Source organism: Cupressus sempervirens, chromosome 8 (genome assembly GCF_028749045.1).
Source record: "Cupressus sempervirens isolate cs-2001-9-10 chromosome 8, ASM2874904v1, whole genome shotgun sequence".
In the NCBI taxonomy this organism is placed as follows: Eukaryota; Viridiplantae; Streptophyta; class Pinopsida; order Cupressales; family Cupressaceae; genus Cupressus; species Cupressus sempervirens.
Window position 1 is genome coordinate 522,653,061 of NC_143125.1, and position 12,680 is coordinate 522,665,740.

The 12,680-nt window shown below is 31.6% G+C and overlaps 1 protein-coding gene across 1 annotated transcript; it reads right to left on the reverse strand.

Moving 5' to 3' along the window:
• Positions 1–4,068: 4,068 nt before the first annotated feature.
• LOC149543492 (ADP-ribosylation factor-like) lies at positions 4,069–8,804 on the reverse strand. Its single transcript, XM_089798294.1, has 5 exons — positions 7,773–8,804; positions 7,294–7,466; positions 6,600–6,877; positions 6,427–6,506; positions 4,069–4,255 (listed from the first exon to the last, which is right to left on the reverse strand). Exons 1-5 carry the CDS (start codon positions 7,861–7,863, stop codon positions 4,179–4,181), a joined length of 699 nt encoding a protein of 232 aa, XP_089654420.1. The 5' UTR covers positions 7,864–8,804; the 3' UTR covers positions 4,069–4,178.
• Positions 8,805–12,680: the final 3,876 nt, after the last annotated feature.

Genomic DNA, 12,680 nt, shown 5'->3' on the forward strand with positions numbered 1-12,680 from the left:
TCCTTTCTTAGTGGTAGAATATCCCAATCCAGCAGTGTCATTGTTTGATCTTGGTGCTTCCATCAATTTTTCAAAGTACTTTATGGCTTCAGTAGGCTTGTTAAGATTTTTTGTTTCTATCTTCAATTCACTCTATAGTAGGGCATTTTTTATTTCCAAAGTTGTGATCCCAACGTCTTTCTTACTTAATTCTTGATTTGCAAGCATCAGCCAATTCATCAAATCCAATTGAATGATTGATACCTTTTGCACATCTGATGACTTCTCCTCAAGTCTATTAGCTAGTAGTATTTTGTCTTCTTTAATCATGACCCCATCTTCTTCAACTTTCTTTTTCAGTTCAGTTGTCTCACATAACAATGTTGACTGAGTTTCTTGTTCCCTTTTCAAATTCCTAACTTCTTCAATTAGGGCACTTTTCTTTTCCATAAGATGTGCAATTTTTGCATTCATGTCCTCAAACAATCCAATAGTGTTGTCTTCTTGATATTGAGTGTAATTTTTTTGAATGGCCAATTCCATTCTTTTCTTCAATGACTATTGCAGTTCATCTCTTTCCTCCTTGATTTGATGTAGGGAAAGTTGTATTTCAATCTTATGGTTCTCAATAGTCTTTCCCAATTTGTAAACTTCCATTTTCAAGATCTTACCTCCAAAGCTATCAAACTATCCTTTCTAGAGAACAAAGCTCTGATACCAATTGTTGAAAATAACAATGGGAAAGTAAGTTTTGAGAGTGCGGGGGGGGGGGGGGGGGGGGGGGTTTGAATCAACACTTTAATTTTTTACCATAAAAATAATTCACCATACATCCATCTCATAACTTAACATGTAAAAAAAAATAATTAACCATGCATCACATCCAAAGAATAATGTAAATCAACACATAACACATAAGATTTTGGTTACCCAAAAACCCTCCAACAAGAAGGTAAAACTTGGGTGTGGATGACACCCACAAATCTTCACTATTGCAGTTGTAAAGTGTGGCCAGTTATGGCTACAATTTTTTTTATCACAACCTATGATCTACCTTGTAAAAGGTCTTCCTTGTTAAAGGCTTACAAGACTATTAGGCCTCACCTTGACTAAATGATTTAAGCGCACAACTAATTAAGCACATTGTTAGGAGATTTAAAAAAGTTTGTTAGGACTTTGTTAAGAGATTTACTCTGTATCGCCTGTCAAAATGATTCGACACCTAATCCTTCGATTAACATCTTGTTGCTTGATGTTAGATCTCCTCTTTACTGGTTATATCTTGATCCTCCTAATCAGATCTATCTTTTCTATCCTTTTACTACTTATCTTTATTCTTCTCAAAATAATTCTACATTGTAGTTCCATAACTTAGCCATTATCTCCACCATGAACTACTTTCTATGCTCTTAGCATTCCTCTCCTTGTGCATGTAATACTTCTCTTCACACCATTATTATTCCCTTTTAGGGTTTACTTCTTTAAGTAGGCATTATGGAGATGGGCTAGGTCATAATCAACAGTTGTGATTGATCCTTATTTCCACCTAATTCTTCCGCTAATTTGATTGGTTGCATGTACTGGAATAGGGATTTATAATATGACTGGATCCTTATTTCTTAATATCAAAAATGCGTGTTCATGTTGGCCAAATATGGTTTACATAGAAGTTTGAGCCATAACAAATATCTATGTCAAAGACTAGTAACTCAACATCAATAGACTCTAATGCTCAACCTTCACTATGCTCTTTAAGATGATACTCAGCTTCTAAATGGCTCGGCACTTACTCTTGCTCAACACTTGAATCACTTGGCACACATTGTTTGCTCAGCTCCTTCTATTTTCTCAGCACCTGAGTGACTTGGCACACACTAATTTCTTGACACTAACTATCATATTACTTAGCATGTGTTATCTAGAGGTTTATGCTCGACATACACTATGCACTTGTCTTGCACTATTCTTTGCTAGATAATGACTAAGTATTTTGTCACTACTCTGTCAAAACCATAATGAGATTAACATATCCATCTATGTTCTTCTTCCTCTCCATTCGAGTATATCAAACAGACTTACATCCATGATCTCGGATTTGGTAATTTTAGGTCTATTGTATTTTTTAAGACATCCTACATACAAATACACATACAAGGATTCATACATCTTTTTGGATATAGAAAACTTGAATCCATCCATGAAGGTTTGGCACAATCAAGGTGAATTCTAACATTAATATTGTTTTTCAAGCTTAATTCATTTCAAGGTTAATTCCTTGACAAGGACTTGACCATGGCAAGCCCCCTTCTCCCAATGATTACACCTTTTCTTATGTATATGATCAAGTTTGTATACCTTTACATTTTTGGGATCATATTTGGCAAATCTAGAGTTACAGTTTCTATCATACATTAGAAAATTCTATTTTTTGGTTTCTATCATACACTAGAATGGGTCTCTTTTTGTCTATCACTATATGTTTTCTTACTTTACTTGCATATCATTCTTTACATTAAAATAGCCTCATATCAACACAAACTAGGAGAAAATGAGACCTTATAATTCATGTCCCTAAAATGACTTAAATTTTTCATTAGCATGGCTACATCTATTTGGGTTGTGTTGATCTTATTTGTGTCCTCCAAGGGGTTGCATTGGAGGATCTTCTTCTTTTCTCGAATATACATATAACTTGGTGCTCTACAAATTGATCGCCATTTTATACATTACAATAACTTTCCATCCCATTTTCTACTTGAGAAAAATACTCTAATATCATTCCATAACACCTTTCAACTCAACTATACTAGAAATTTATTTTCAATCCTATCAAACCTCTATTTTATTGTAAATACTTTTTATCAAACCAAACTAGCTTTCACCAAGAAAACTCCTTACCCATAATTGAGATTTAGCTAGGGGTTTTTGAAATGTCCTCCTAAGTGCCTTGAGTCTCCTATTGAATTTCTCATCAAACCTATACAACTTTCTCATCATCTTAAAAATATATGACTTTTGGTACAATATGAGATTTGAGCTAGTTAAATTTTGTAGATCTAGTGATACCTCATTTTTTAGGTCACATCCCAAACATATACTATATTAAAAAGTTATATATATATATATATATATATATATATATATATATATATATATATATATATATAATGACTTAAGATCTATCTTTAAGTTTCAAGATAAGTAGGAAAATCATAGCCCTTAATTTCTAAACTTTCTTCAAGTTTAGCACTAGTTTTAGGTGCAATTTATTTTAGTGATGTATTGCGACATTTCAATTGTAATTGTATTGCGTAGTAATGTGGAACTAGTTGAGTTGCAACTTAAAGAGTTTTATAAAAGGAAATGATGTATCCAATTTTGCCTAGGTGTAACATTATGAAGTGTTGTATAATGTAGTAATGTGGAACAATTATATGGACATGATATATTCAATCTCCTGCATATTGACTTTTGCTGCCTATATGGTTTAGACTATATTATTCTTCAATAACATTCTATTGTGAGTAATTAGATATATACAATTATCATTAATTAGGTAGCTTGTATCTAAGTAAATGAGAATAAATAAATAGTTTTAGAAAATTTAGTTTTAGACCAATACAAGATTACTTTAGAAGGTTCATTGTTATATCTTTTTCAAAATTGTTTCTATTTATTATTATTTCATCAGTGCATTCTCATTTTTCATTTCTTACTTCAATTATCTCATAAGAATAAAAAGAAAGAATTCAATACAAAACTTAGAACATATCCAACAATTTTATATATATATCTTAATAGATTCTAAAAAATTATTTACATAATGTTGAAACTTTGATCAACTTTATTACTATTTATCAATACGGAATAAAAATAATAATAAAAGAACATTCTAATAAAATTAGTAAACTTTTGTATGACTTTTTAACATTTATATCCCATATCTTAAATTCCATATTAGACATTTAAAAACTTACCTTTATCTTATAAACCTAAACACCTCTTTATAAATCATTTATACTTATCGTTGCTTTTAATTAAATAATAACAAATGTAAAAAATCATATTATATTAACTATTATACAAATATTGATTTTTGAAAGAATATATTTATTATAAAACCCAATTTTAAAACCTGATTTTGAAAGATGAAAGAATAATTCACTATTTGAACAAATAATATACATATACAAGACAAATTATTTAAGTCTTTTAATAGTTTTGCTCAAAGATAAGTTTTTCCTTCGCCTTGTCCAGCAAGAAACATGTGCATCCTCTGCAAATCAATGGGAAACATTAATATTGTATTCAAAAGGATAAAAACACTGAGAAATGTTATATTCAATATATCGAAAAATTCTAATATAGCTAGACTATATAATCTGTATTGGGTACCATTTTAATTTTCAGTTTAGTTATGATAGTGAAACATTTTATAAAAAATTACACTTTGTTGAATATTTCATAGATAATAAATTTTTCTAAGAGTTAGAAGATTTTGGAAGTAAGGTAGCATATTAAATAAGTAGGAGAATTCTATAAATAGTATTTAGAAATTGAATGTCATGTCTTCAATACAAATTAATAATAAAGATCTCTTAGAAAGACTATAAGCAGTAGTTATAACAATTTTGAAACATAATAAGCTTTTAAATAATACATAAGATTTAACACTTTTATCTTTTTATTTTTTATGCACTGAAATTTCTTATCATTCTATTACCTATATGCTGAGACAACATTGGTTATCATATGCTGTACAAATTAGAATCAGAATATAAATGGTCCCAGAACTTTAAAATTACACAATTGACTTGTGAAATAAATTTTTTTTCTAAAAATGAGCCATCATCACTATAATATTTAACTAAATCCAATAAGCCTTAGTTGAAACATGAACAACAATGGATATTGTTTCCCTATGAACAAATTAAAAAACAATAAATTTTAAAAGATATATATTAAAAAGCTTTTATAAGTCTTGGAGTGATTGCATGTAGCTAAACCATTCTGTCCAGCCCGGAATATTAATGGTCTGAAAACCTTAAAATTACACAATTGACTTATGAAATAACTTGTTTTTCCTAAAATTGAGCCATCATCACTTTTAATATTAACTAAATTCAATAAGCCTTAGTTGAAACATGAACAGCAATAGATGTTGTTTCCCTATCCACAAATAAAAACAATAAATTTTAAAAAATATATATTAAAAAGCTTCCAAAAGTCTTGGAGTGATTGCATGTAGCTACACCATTCTGTCCAACAGTTATTTTAGAATCATTGAAATGAAAAACCCTCAAACTCGAGGACATTGACAATCAGACATGTAACCTGTACAAAATTATCAGGTGTTTTTCATGCTTTGTATAGTAGATTGACAATCTGACATGTCACCTGTACAAAATTATCAGATATTTTTCATGCTTTTGTATGGTAGGCCGTAATAATACTTTTAGGGGGAATAATATCTGTGCTTTGAAACTTCTCTTTTTGGTGGGGTAAAGTAATATTAAACTTTCAAGCTTGGTGTTTGATTATGTTCCCCATTAAAGCTCTAAAGATGAGAAGAAATAGCAGAAACATGTAAAAACATGCTTTAAATTTGTCTCAGCAAATTCTTTTTTCTCTGGTTCGCATAATTCAAACCCCATGATATCTTAGAAACGTCTACTGGGTTATACAAAACATGATCGATTGAGCCCATTACGATCTCTGGGTAAATTTTAGGGAGATTTTTAGTGGGCACTCTTAAAGTTGACAATGTAGTTGAACTTGCTTTCTTGGCAGGAGCTTGAGGATGTTAGTTGGCAGCTGGCCACTGTTGTTAATCAGATTATTCTCTTTTCTACCTCTTTTCAGTTCATTAGGTTCACTTATATTTCTCGTGAATGGAACAGAGTTGCTGATTGTTTAGTCAAATGGGCTTCTAGTCATGATCCGGGTTGGAATATTATGGATAGGGGGCAACTTTCCTTCGAGATGGTGCAAGAATTTGATGATCTTGTTGCTCAGGATCGAGCTCCTTGTTGAGCTCTCCTTGTTGTATTTCTTTTTGTCTTAATAAATTTTTACCCCTCTTTTTCCTAAGACAATGTAACGAGTGTTTGGAATGATAATACATGTGATAGGGGAAGAGATTCAGTAGTCATTGAGGTTAATTTGGCATATTTAGATTTCTTGAGCTGTAAGTTGAATTATGTTGATTTTTTCATTGTATTTATATATCTGGGTGACTGGAGAGCTTAGCTAAGGTTTCAGCATTTGGGCATTTACAGATTTCTTGTAGAGACAGTGGAGTGCAAGTGGTCGAAAAGTGTCATTTTAAAACACTCCGAGATATCCATAATGTTACACTCACCAAAACACACCGATACTTGTAATAAAATTGTTCTGATAGTTGTTATAAAATGTCCCAATAGAATTATAACTTTGATCAAGAAGTACCTGATGGTGATCTCCTGGATGAATAGGAGAGCGATCGTGGCATTCTGAAGCTTCCCACTCTCTGGAAGATGTTGGGCTCTCTGTACAAAGAACAAAGAAGAGGAAAGCCCAAAGATTAGTCCTTTAAGAAGATATAGAAACATTTGCAATTGAAGTAGCAAATGAATAATTACTTGATTGCAGAGGCAAGCCAATCGAGAGCATCATGAAGGCCTTCCCCTGTTTTTCCACTGCAACTCTGGACATGCCATTTTCTGGTGGCGCTCAGATTACTAAGACCAAGCCTTTCAGTCATATCAACAGAGTTCATAGCTGTTGGAAGATCATGTTTGTTCGCCATCACCAAAAGCTTCACACTGCTCAATTCTGGATCATTGATCAGACTGTCCAATTCCTGCTTTGCCTTCTTCAGCCGCTCTTTGTCACAACTATCTATCACAAATATAAGCCCCTGTTTTGCATAAAAAACAATTTGCACCCATGATCTAAGAAAACACAAATTCAATGCTTTGATGAATCCATATTAGCTGAACAATTTACACCCATGATCTCATAAAACACAAATTCAAAGCTTTGATGAATCTATATTACTTCAAAGCAAGACCCACTTATATATACATTGTTGATTTGGGAAATGGATATGTACGATGCATCAAGACATCCATACTTCATTATCAGAAGCATGGATGTCTTGACGCATAGAAAAGACCTGGAAAACCATTACCATTAAATAGATTACCAAACAATCTTTGATTTCATTTGTACTCAAAGCTTAACAATTTCACATCTATCCATTACTTAAAATGGCAAATAGCACTTTTAAGCCTAAGAGAAAACTCTATGAGAATGGAGTGGTTTGAGTTATACCTGAGCATTGACCATGTACTGCTTCCAGAGATGCCTAATCTTGTCTTGGCCGCCCACATCCCATACTGTGAAGCTCAAGTTTTTGAATGTCACACTCTCTATATTAAACCCTATTGTGGGTACTGTTCTCACATACTCTCCCAGCTTCAACTTGTATAAAATCGTTGTTTTACCTGATCAAACAAACAGATCCATGGCTTATTAGTTATTTTCATATATTTTCATACTTAGAATGTGCATTTTAGTCGGTATAAGTTTGTTTTACAGTTCATATATCGACGAAGAGATTGTTTCTATTCAGAGACTGTAACACAATTAAATCTAGAAATAAATTCTCTTTATATGAAAAATTGCAAAAATCTCGTAATCTTTTGATATTCAATGATGTTTTAAACTCTATTATTTCTCTACCAAAATTTCACTCTCTTTCACAAGATAATCTACACACGAAGTATCAAATACTGGAAAACATAATGCACCTGCTCCATCCAAGCCAAGCATCAAAATTCGAACCTCCTTAGTCCCACAAGAAACACAATTGGCAAGTGCCTTGGCAGCTGTGTTGCCCATTATCTCTACTGATGGATTGCTTCTCCTCTTATTCCAAAAGTCCTCTAATTTTCTGTTACTACATTTTTTTTCTTATATCAGCTCTGATTGGGGAACAATGGGGAAACATTTTGTGTAGTGATATTCAAAAAGGAGGATTCATTCTTTGTTCTCACCTCTTCTGCTTTTAAGAAGAATAGAATACCTACCGTCATTTCAAGGGAGAAACGACCAAATCACATGAGTAAACAGGACAAACAGAGTAACCTAAAATAAAAATGAAATGATAACACCATGTAGTGTGACCCATTTCCAATCTCTTTAGCACCTTTCATCATATTTGCTGAAAATGGCCTCCAATTCACTTGAAATTTTCTAAAGTTTACTCATGTAAAGCCAACAACCAAAAAGGAATGTTCACATACATGCTACAAAGTCCAAAACTAGTACAACTGTGTATAAACCAGGTACCATGTATGACTATGCTAACCAATTCAGAGTTTTTATTTGGAGACCATGGTTACATTTTTTTATTCTTAATGTTGCATTATTCTTTTTAAAAGCTTCCTACCACCTACCCCGTGAATTGTGCCTTTTGGAGGCACAAAACATCAATTTGAATTGGGTCCTTTCTAGATGATGTTATGTGATCAGCACAGAGTCGATTCTTATTTTTTCAAAAAAGAAAAGCAAGAGCGACTCTATATAACAGTTGATAGTTGTCTATGACTTAGCTTGGTTGTTCAGTAAACAATATGAACAAATCTCTCTTCTTTGAAATCTTCTCTTCCAATCCTAACTAATTGAGAAATTAAAAAAGACATCTTTCTATGGTGTTTTCAATCTAACAGCAATTTAAAAAGCTTTTACAAATAAAAAATAAACACCAAAGTTAGAAGTTTCTTTGAAACCTTCTCTATGCCAATCCCATCCAATTGAGAAATAAAAGAAAATCTTTGCATAGTGTTGTCAATCCAGCAGAGCAATTTACTTTGTTTTAGTCAAAAAGTTTTTGCAAATAAAAAATAAGCATACCAAGTTGAGGTTATCAAGTTTTGGACATAGGAATCTTTTTTTTTTTTAGGCTTGTTCATATCTTGAACATATATTCATGTCTGCAAACCAAGTGGAATGACACGGCAATGAAGAAGTGGGGCGCACAAAAACCCTTCGGTTTCCCCACCTGGAAAGTCTTGCAACAGTGAATTATTTTTGTCTGCTTAAAACAGTATTTTTTTTGTATTTTGTATTTTTGTCTGGTAAAAACAGTATTTCTTTTGTATTTTTTCTTTTAATAAAGGTTCATACATATTGTGGGGATGAAATTTTAAAACGGCTTCTCGTTGAGTCTGCTGGTCAATTCTGAGATATCATGTTTGAAAAAGAAATAAAGCAGGCTAAATGTCTTTTTTAGATGGTTCAAAAAGAGACTGGGGCATAAAAGATAGATGTGAACTGTTTTTACATATTTTCATTTTGAGGTGTTCATCCTAAAAATATATTATATAAAAAAAAATTAGCATAATTAGCTAATATAGAATAAAGTTTAGATATTTCTTTAATAGTTTTAAAGGAATAATGTGACATTGAGAATGGATAGGAGGGATTTTGTCATAATAAGATTTCTTTTGGGCTTGGTTTGATCTTAAAAATAGGTTTTCTAATTAGAAGTTGTAGTCCAAATGTCTCTTTGAATGTTTTCACAACAAGATTTTATAATTTTTCAGAACATTTCAACGTAAATCACCTTGAATCTATAATTTATTCGTGTGTTCATAGAAGTGGTTATATGTGTTTGTTGTGCTTAACCATTCTATAAAGAATATTAACATTTCATTGTAATGTTGTAGTTTTTGAACTGCTTGTTTCATGTTATATTTCAGATATGTTCCATTTTAAATGCTCTTTGTTGATTGGTTAATCTTCTCTATCCCATCTTGCTGACTTCTTTTTAAAAAGTAGAGGAATTTTCATATACTCTATTTCTCTATCTCTAATGAACAAACAAAAACTAAACTAATAAGGGTTGTAGATTGATTGATGAAGCTGGTAGCATGCTCTTTGATTGTGCAAAAGTATTAGGACTAGATTCATTTTTCTGAAAAAGTTTGATTAATTAATTCTTCATTTATAACAACTTAATTAAAAAATTATAATTTAGATACAATGATAGTACTATTGCTTCTAGTTTCAACTATGTGAGATTTTTTAACATCAACTTTTCATATCACTTTTTGGCACCATTAGGATGAGCATAAGAAGAACAATGGAAGATTGCTTGTAGACCACAAGTAATTAAAAAGAAAGAGAAGGTTTGCACACTTTCATTCTTCTTCTCCTTATGCTCTCTTAGTCATTCTGGTGATGGATCGGAGTTTGTGATCCGAAGCTGCTTGTTAAAAAAATTTCACATGGTTGAAACTAGAAGCAATATTACCATTATCATGGAGTGTGGAAATTTAATGGTGTTAGATTAAGCAAGCTAAATGTCTCATTAGATGATTTTAAAGGCAAAATGGAACATAAGGATGAATGTGAACAGCTTTGTTTTGTCATACTAATTCCTCCTGACATTGTGCTCATAATAGGGCCCATTTGGTTGCAGGCATAGGATTTGAGAATAGGAATGTATATTAGGAATAAGAATGGCTATTCTAATAACAACTGTTTTTTGGAATGGACAAAAGCTCATTTTAGAAGCAAAATGGGAATATGTATTCCTATTCCCTATTTCAATTGACGCACCAAACAGAAAATAGAAAATGTATTCCTAATCAGCAACCAAAAGATGGGTATGGTTTTCTAATTAAAAATAAATAATTTTATGTCTCTTTGAATTCGAAAAAGAGGAAAAATATTCACCATTGATGTGAACGATTTGGTCACATTAAGATTCTCCTTGAAGTTGGTTTGATACTAGTAAACACATTAGCCTAAATGTTTGTTTGAATGGTTTAAAAGAAAGATTTCAGAGCTCTCTATAAAACATTGACTGAAATCATGGGCTATTTATTATTTTAAAAACTAGTTATATTTATTGATTATGCTTACTTTTTTATTTAGAATGTAAGCATTCAACTGTGCTCCTTATTCCACCATATTTCAAACTTATTCAATATTAGATATACACTATCATTGATTTAGTAAGCCTTCTGTCGTATCTTTCTACCCCTTAAAAGAAATTTTTAAAAAATCCCATCTCTTGTATGTAATTTAAAAAGAATGAATGAAATCAAATGCAATCTAAAATAAATTCAATTAACTAAACTCTCCATATATGCGTTCAATATCATAATCTATTTAAATTAGAGATATGTCCAAACTATACTGACACATGGAAATCAAGAGGATTGTATTCCTGTGATTGTGTACAGCCTAAAACATAGGCAAATTCATGAGTAATAAAACATTTAGAAAGGATAAAGAATTCAAACAGGAATCTCCTAATTTCAATCATTCATATGTCTTGATAAGATGGCCCATTTCATCATGTAAGTATCCACTTACCCAGTTCTCTGTCCCATAAATCGATGCTGTTTGACAAATGTGCTTGGACAGATGGACAGATGCAGTATAAGCGGGAAATTTGGTATTTTCTTCATTACATTTGTTATTGGTGGGACAGCAAGATTAATGGAATTCTTCCTTCTTGTCTAGTTTGTTTATTATCTACTCCAAATTTTACTTTCAGGCTACTCAAACGTGTTATTATTATTATTATTATTATTATTGTGCCGTGGAATAAAAGCAATGAAGAAGTGGGCGAAACAGCCGAGCAAAGAAAAATTGGCAATACACAGGGATTGGTGGATTATGAATCAATACCTCTTCACGTATTTATGGTTGGATGTTTGTAAAAATGTTGTTCAATGTCACAGGGCAGATAAAACAATCAAATCATTTGTCTGGTAGCTTATATTCCATTAAGTTAAACAAAGAGGATGGTAGCTATTTATTTTTTATTTTTTATTTTTATTTTTAAATCATATGTTTTAATAATTGTGGTAGTATTTATGCTATTTAAAAGCTGAACTTTTTGATGATGATGTTTATATTCATTTTAACTCTTTAATGTAAACACAATTTTCAGGTGAGCCTCTTCAAATAAAAGTCAAAGATTTAAGCTAAATTTCTTTAGCTTAAAGTTAAAGACCAAGGTGTATTCATTTTGTCAAATTTATCTGGGGACCTCATCCCTTATGATGTGATAGTCTTCCTCTCAACACGAATAGATCTCCAATGGGCACTATAAAAGCTCATTGAGAGATAATAAATGTTGGCTCTTCCGTGTCTAGATTAAATCAATCTAGTTATTTTTCGTTTGTTGCACTTTGAGAATTGTCGATACAAGATTTGTTATGTATACCTATCATTAATGTGGCTAGATTTATGTAGTGTTTTTCTATCATTTCTCTTAAATCTATCACACCCTTTGCATGCGTAGTCAAAATAGGCTTGTTGTCAACTTTTTAGCATACATGTAGTGCAGTTTGGCAACCTTTTTATTGGTCAAGTTGTCTACTATTGGCGTTAACATCTCTCATGATAGTAGTTGGTTTGTTATCTTCTTATATTGCACTTTGAAGTGTTGTTGGAGCTCAAAATTGTAGGTTATGTTGGGCTCTAATAATAGGCAAATTTTATGACCAAGATCAACAATTGGTTTAGGCAAACAAACAGAATGAACCTTATATGGTTGTAGTCCCTTACACTTCATGCTCTACAATGCCTAGGCAAGTATACCTTGATTTCATTTAAGTAGATTTGTTGTATTATATGTATATTGTTTGGCATTCTAAGTAATCTACAAGTTTCCTAACCTAAAGTACAACTATAAA

Excerpts from the sequence above, each read along its gene's own strand:
- LOC149543492 (XM_089798294.1), bottom strand. The coding sequence starts at position 7,863 with ATGGGCAACACAGCTGCCAAGGCACTTGCCAATTGTGTTTCTTGTGGG. Across the intron at positions 7,467-7,772 it reads GCTTGGCTTGGATGGAGCAG|GTAAAACAACGATTTTATAC; the intron begins GTGCATTATGTT and ends TTGTTTGATCAG. Across the intron at positions 6,878-7,293 it reads AGTACATGGTCAATGCTCAG|GGGCTTATATTTGTGATAGA; the intron begins GTATAACTCAAA and ends TATGCAAAACAG.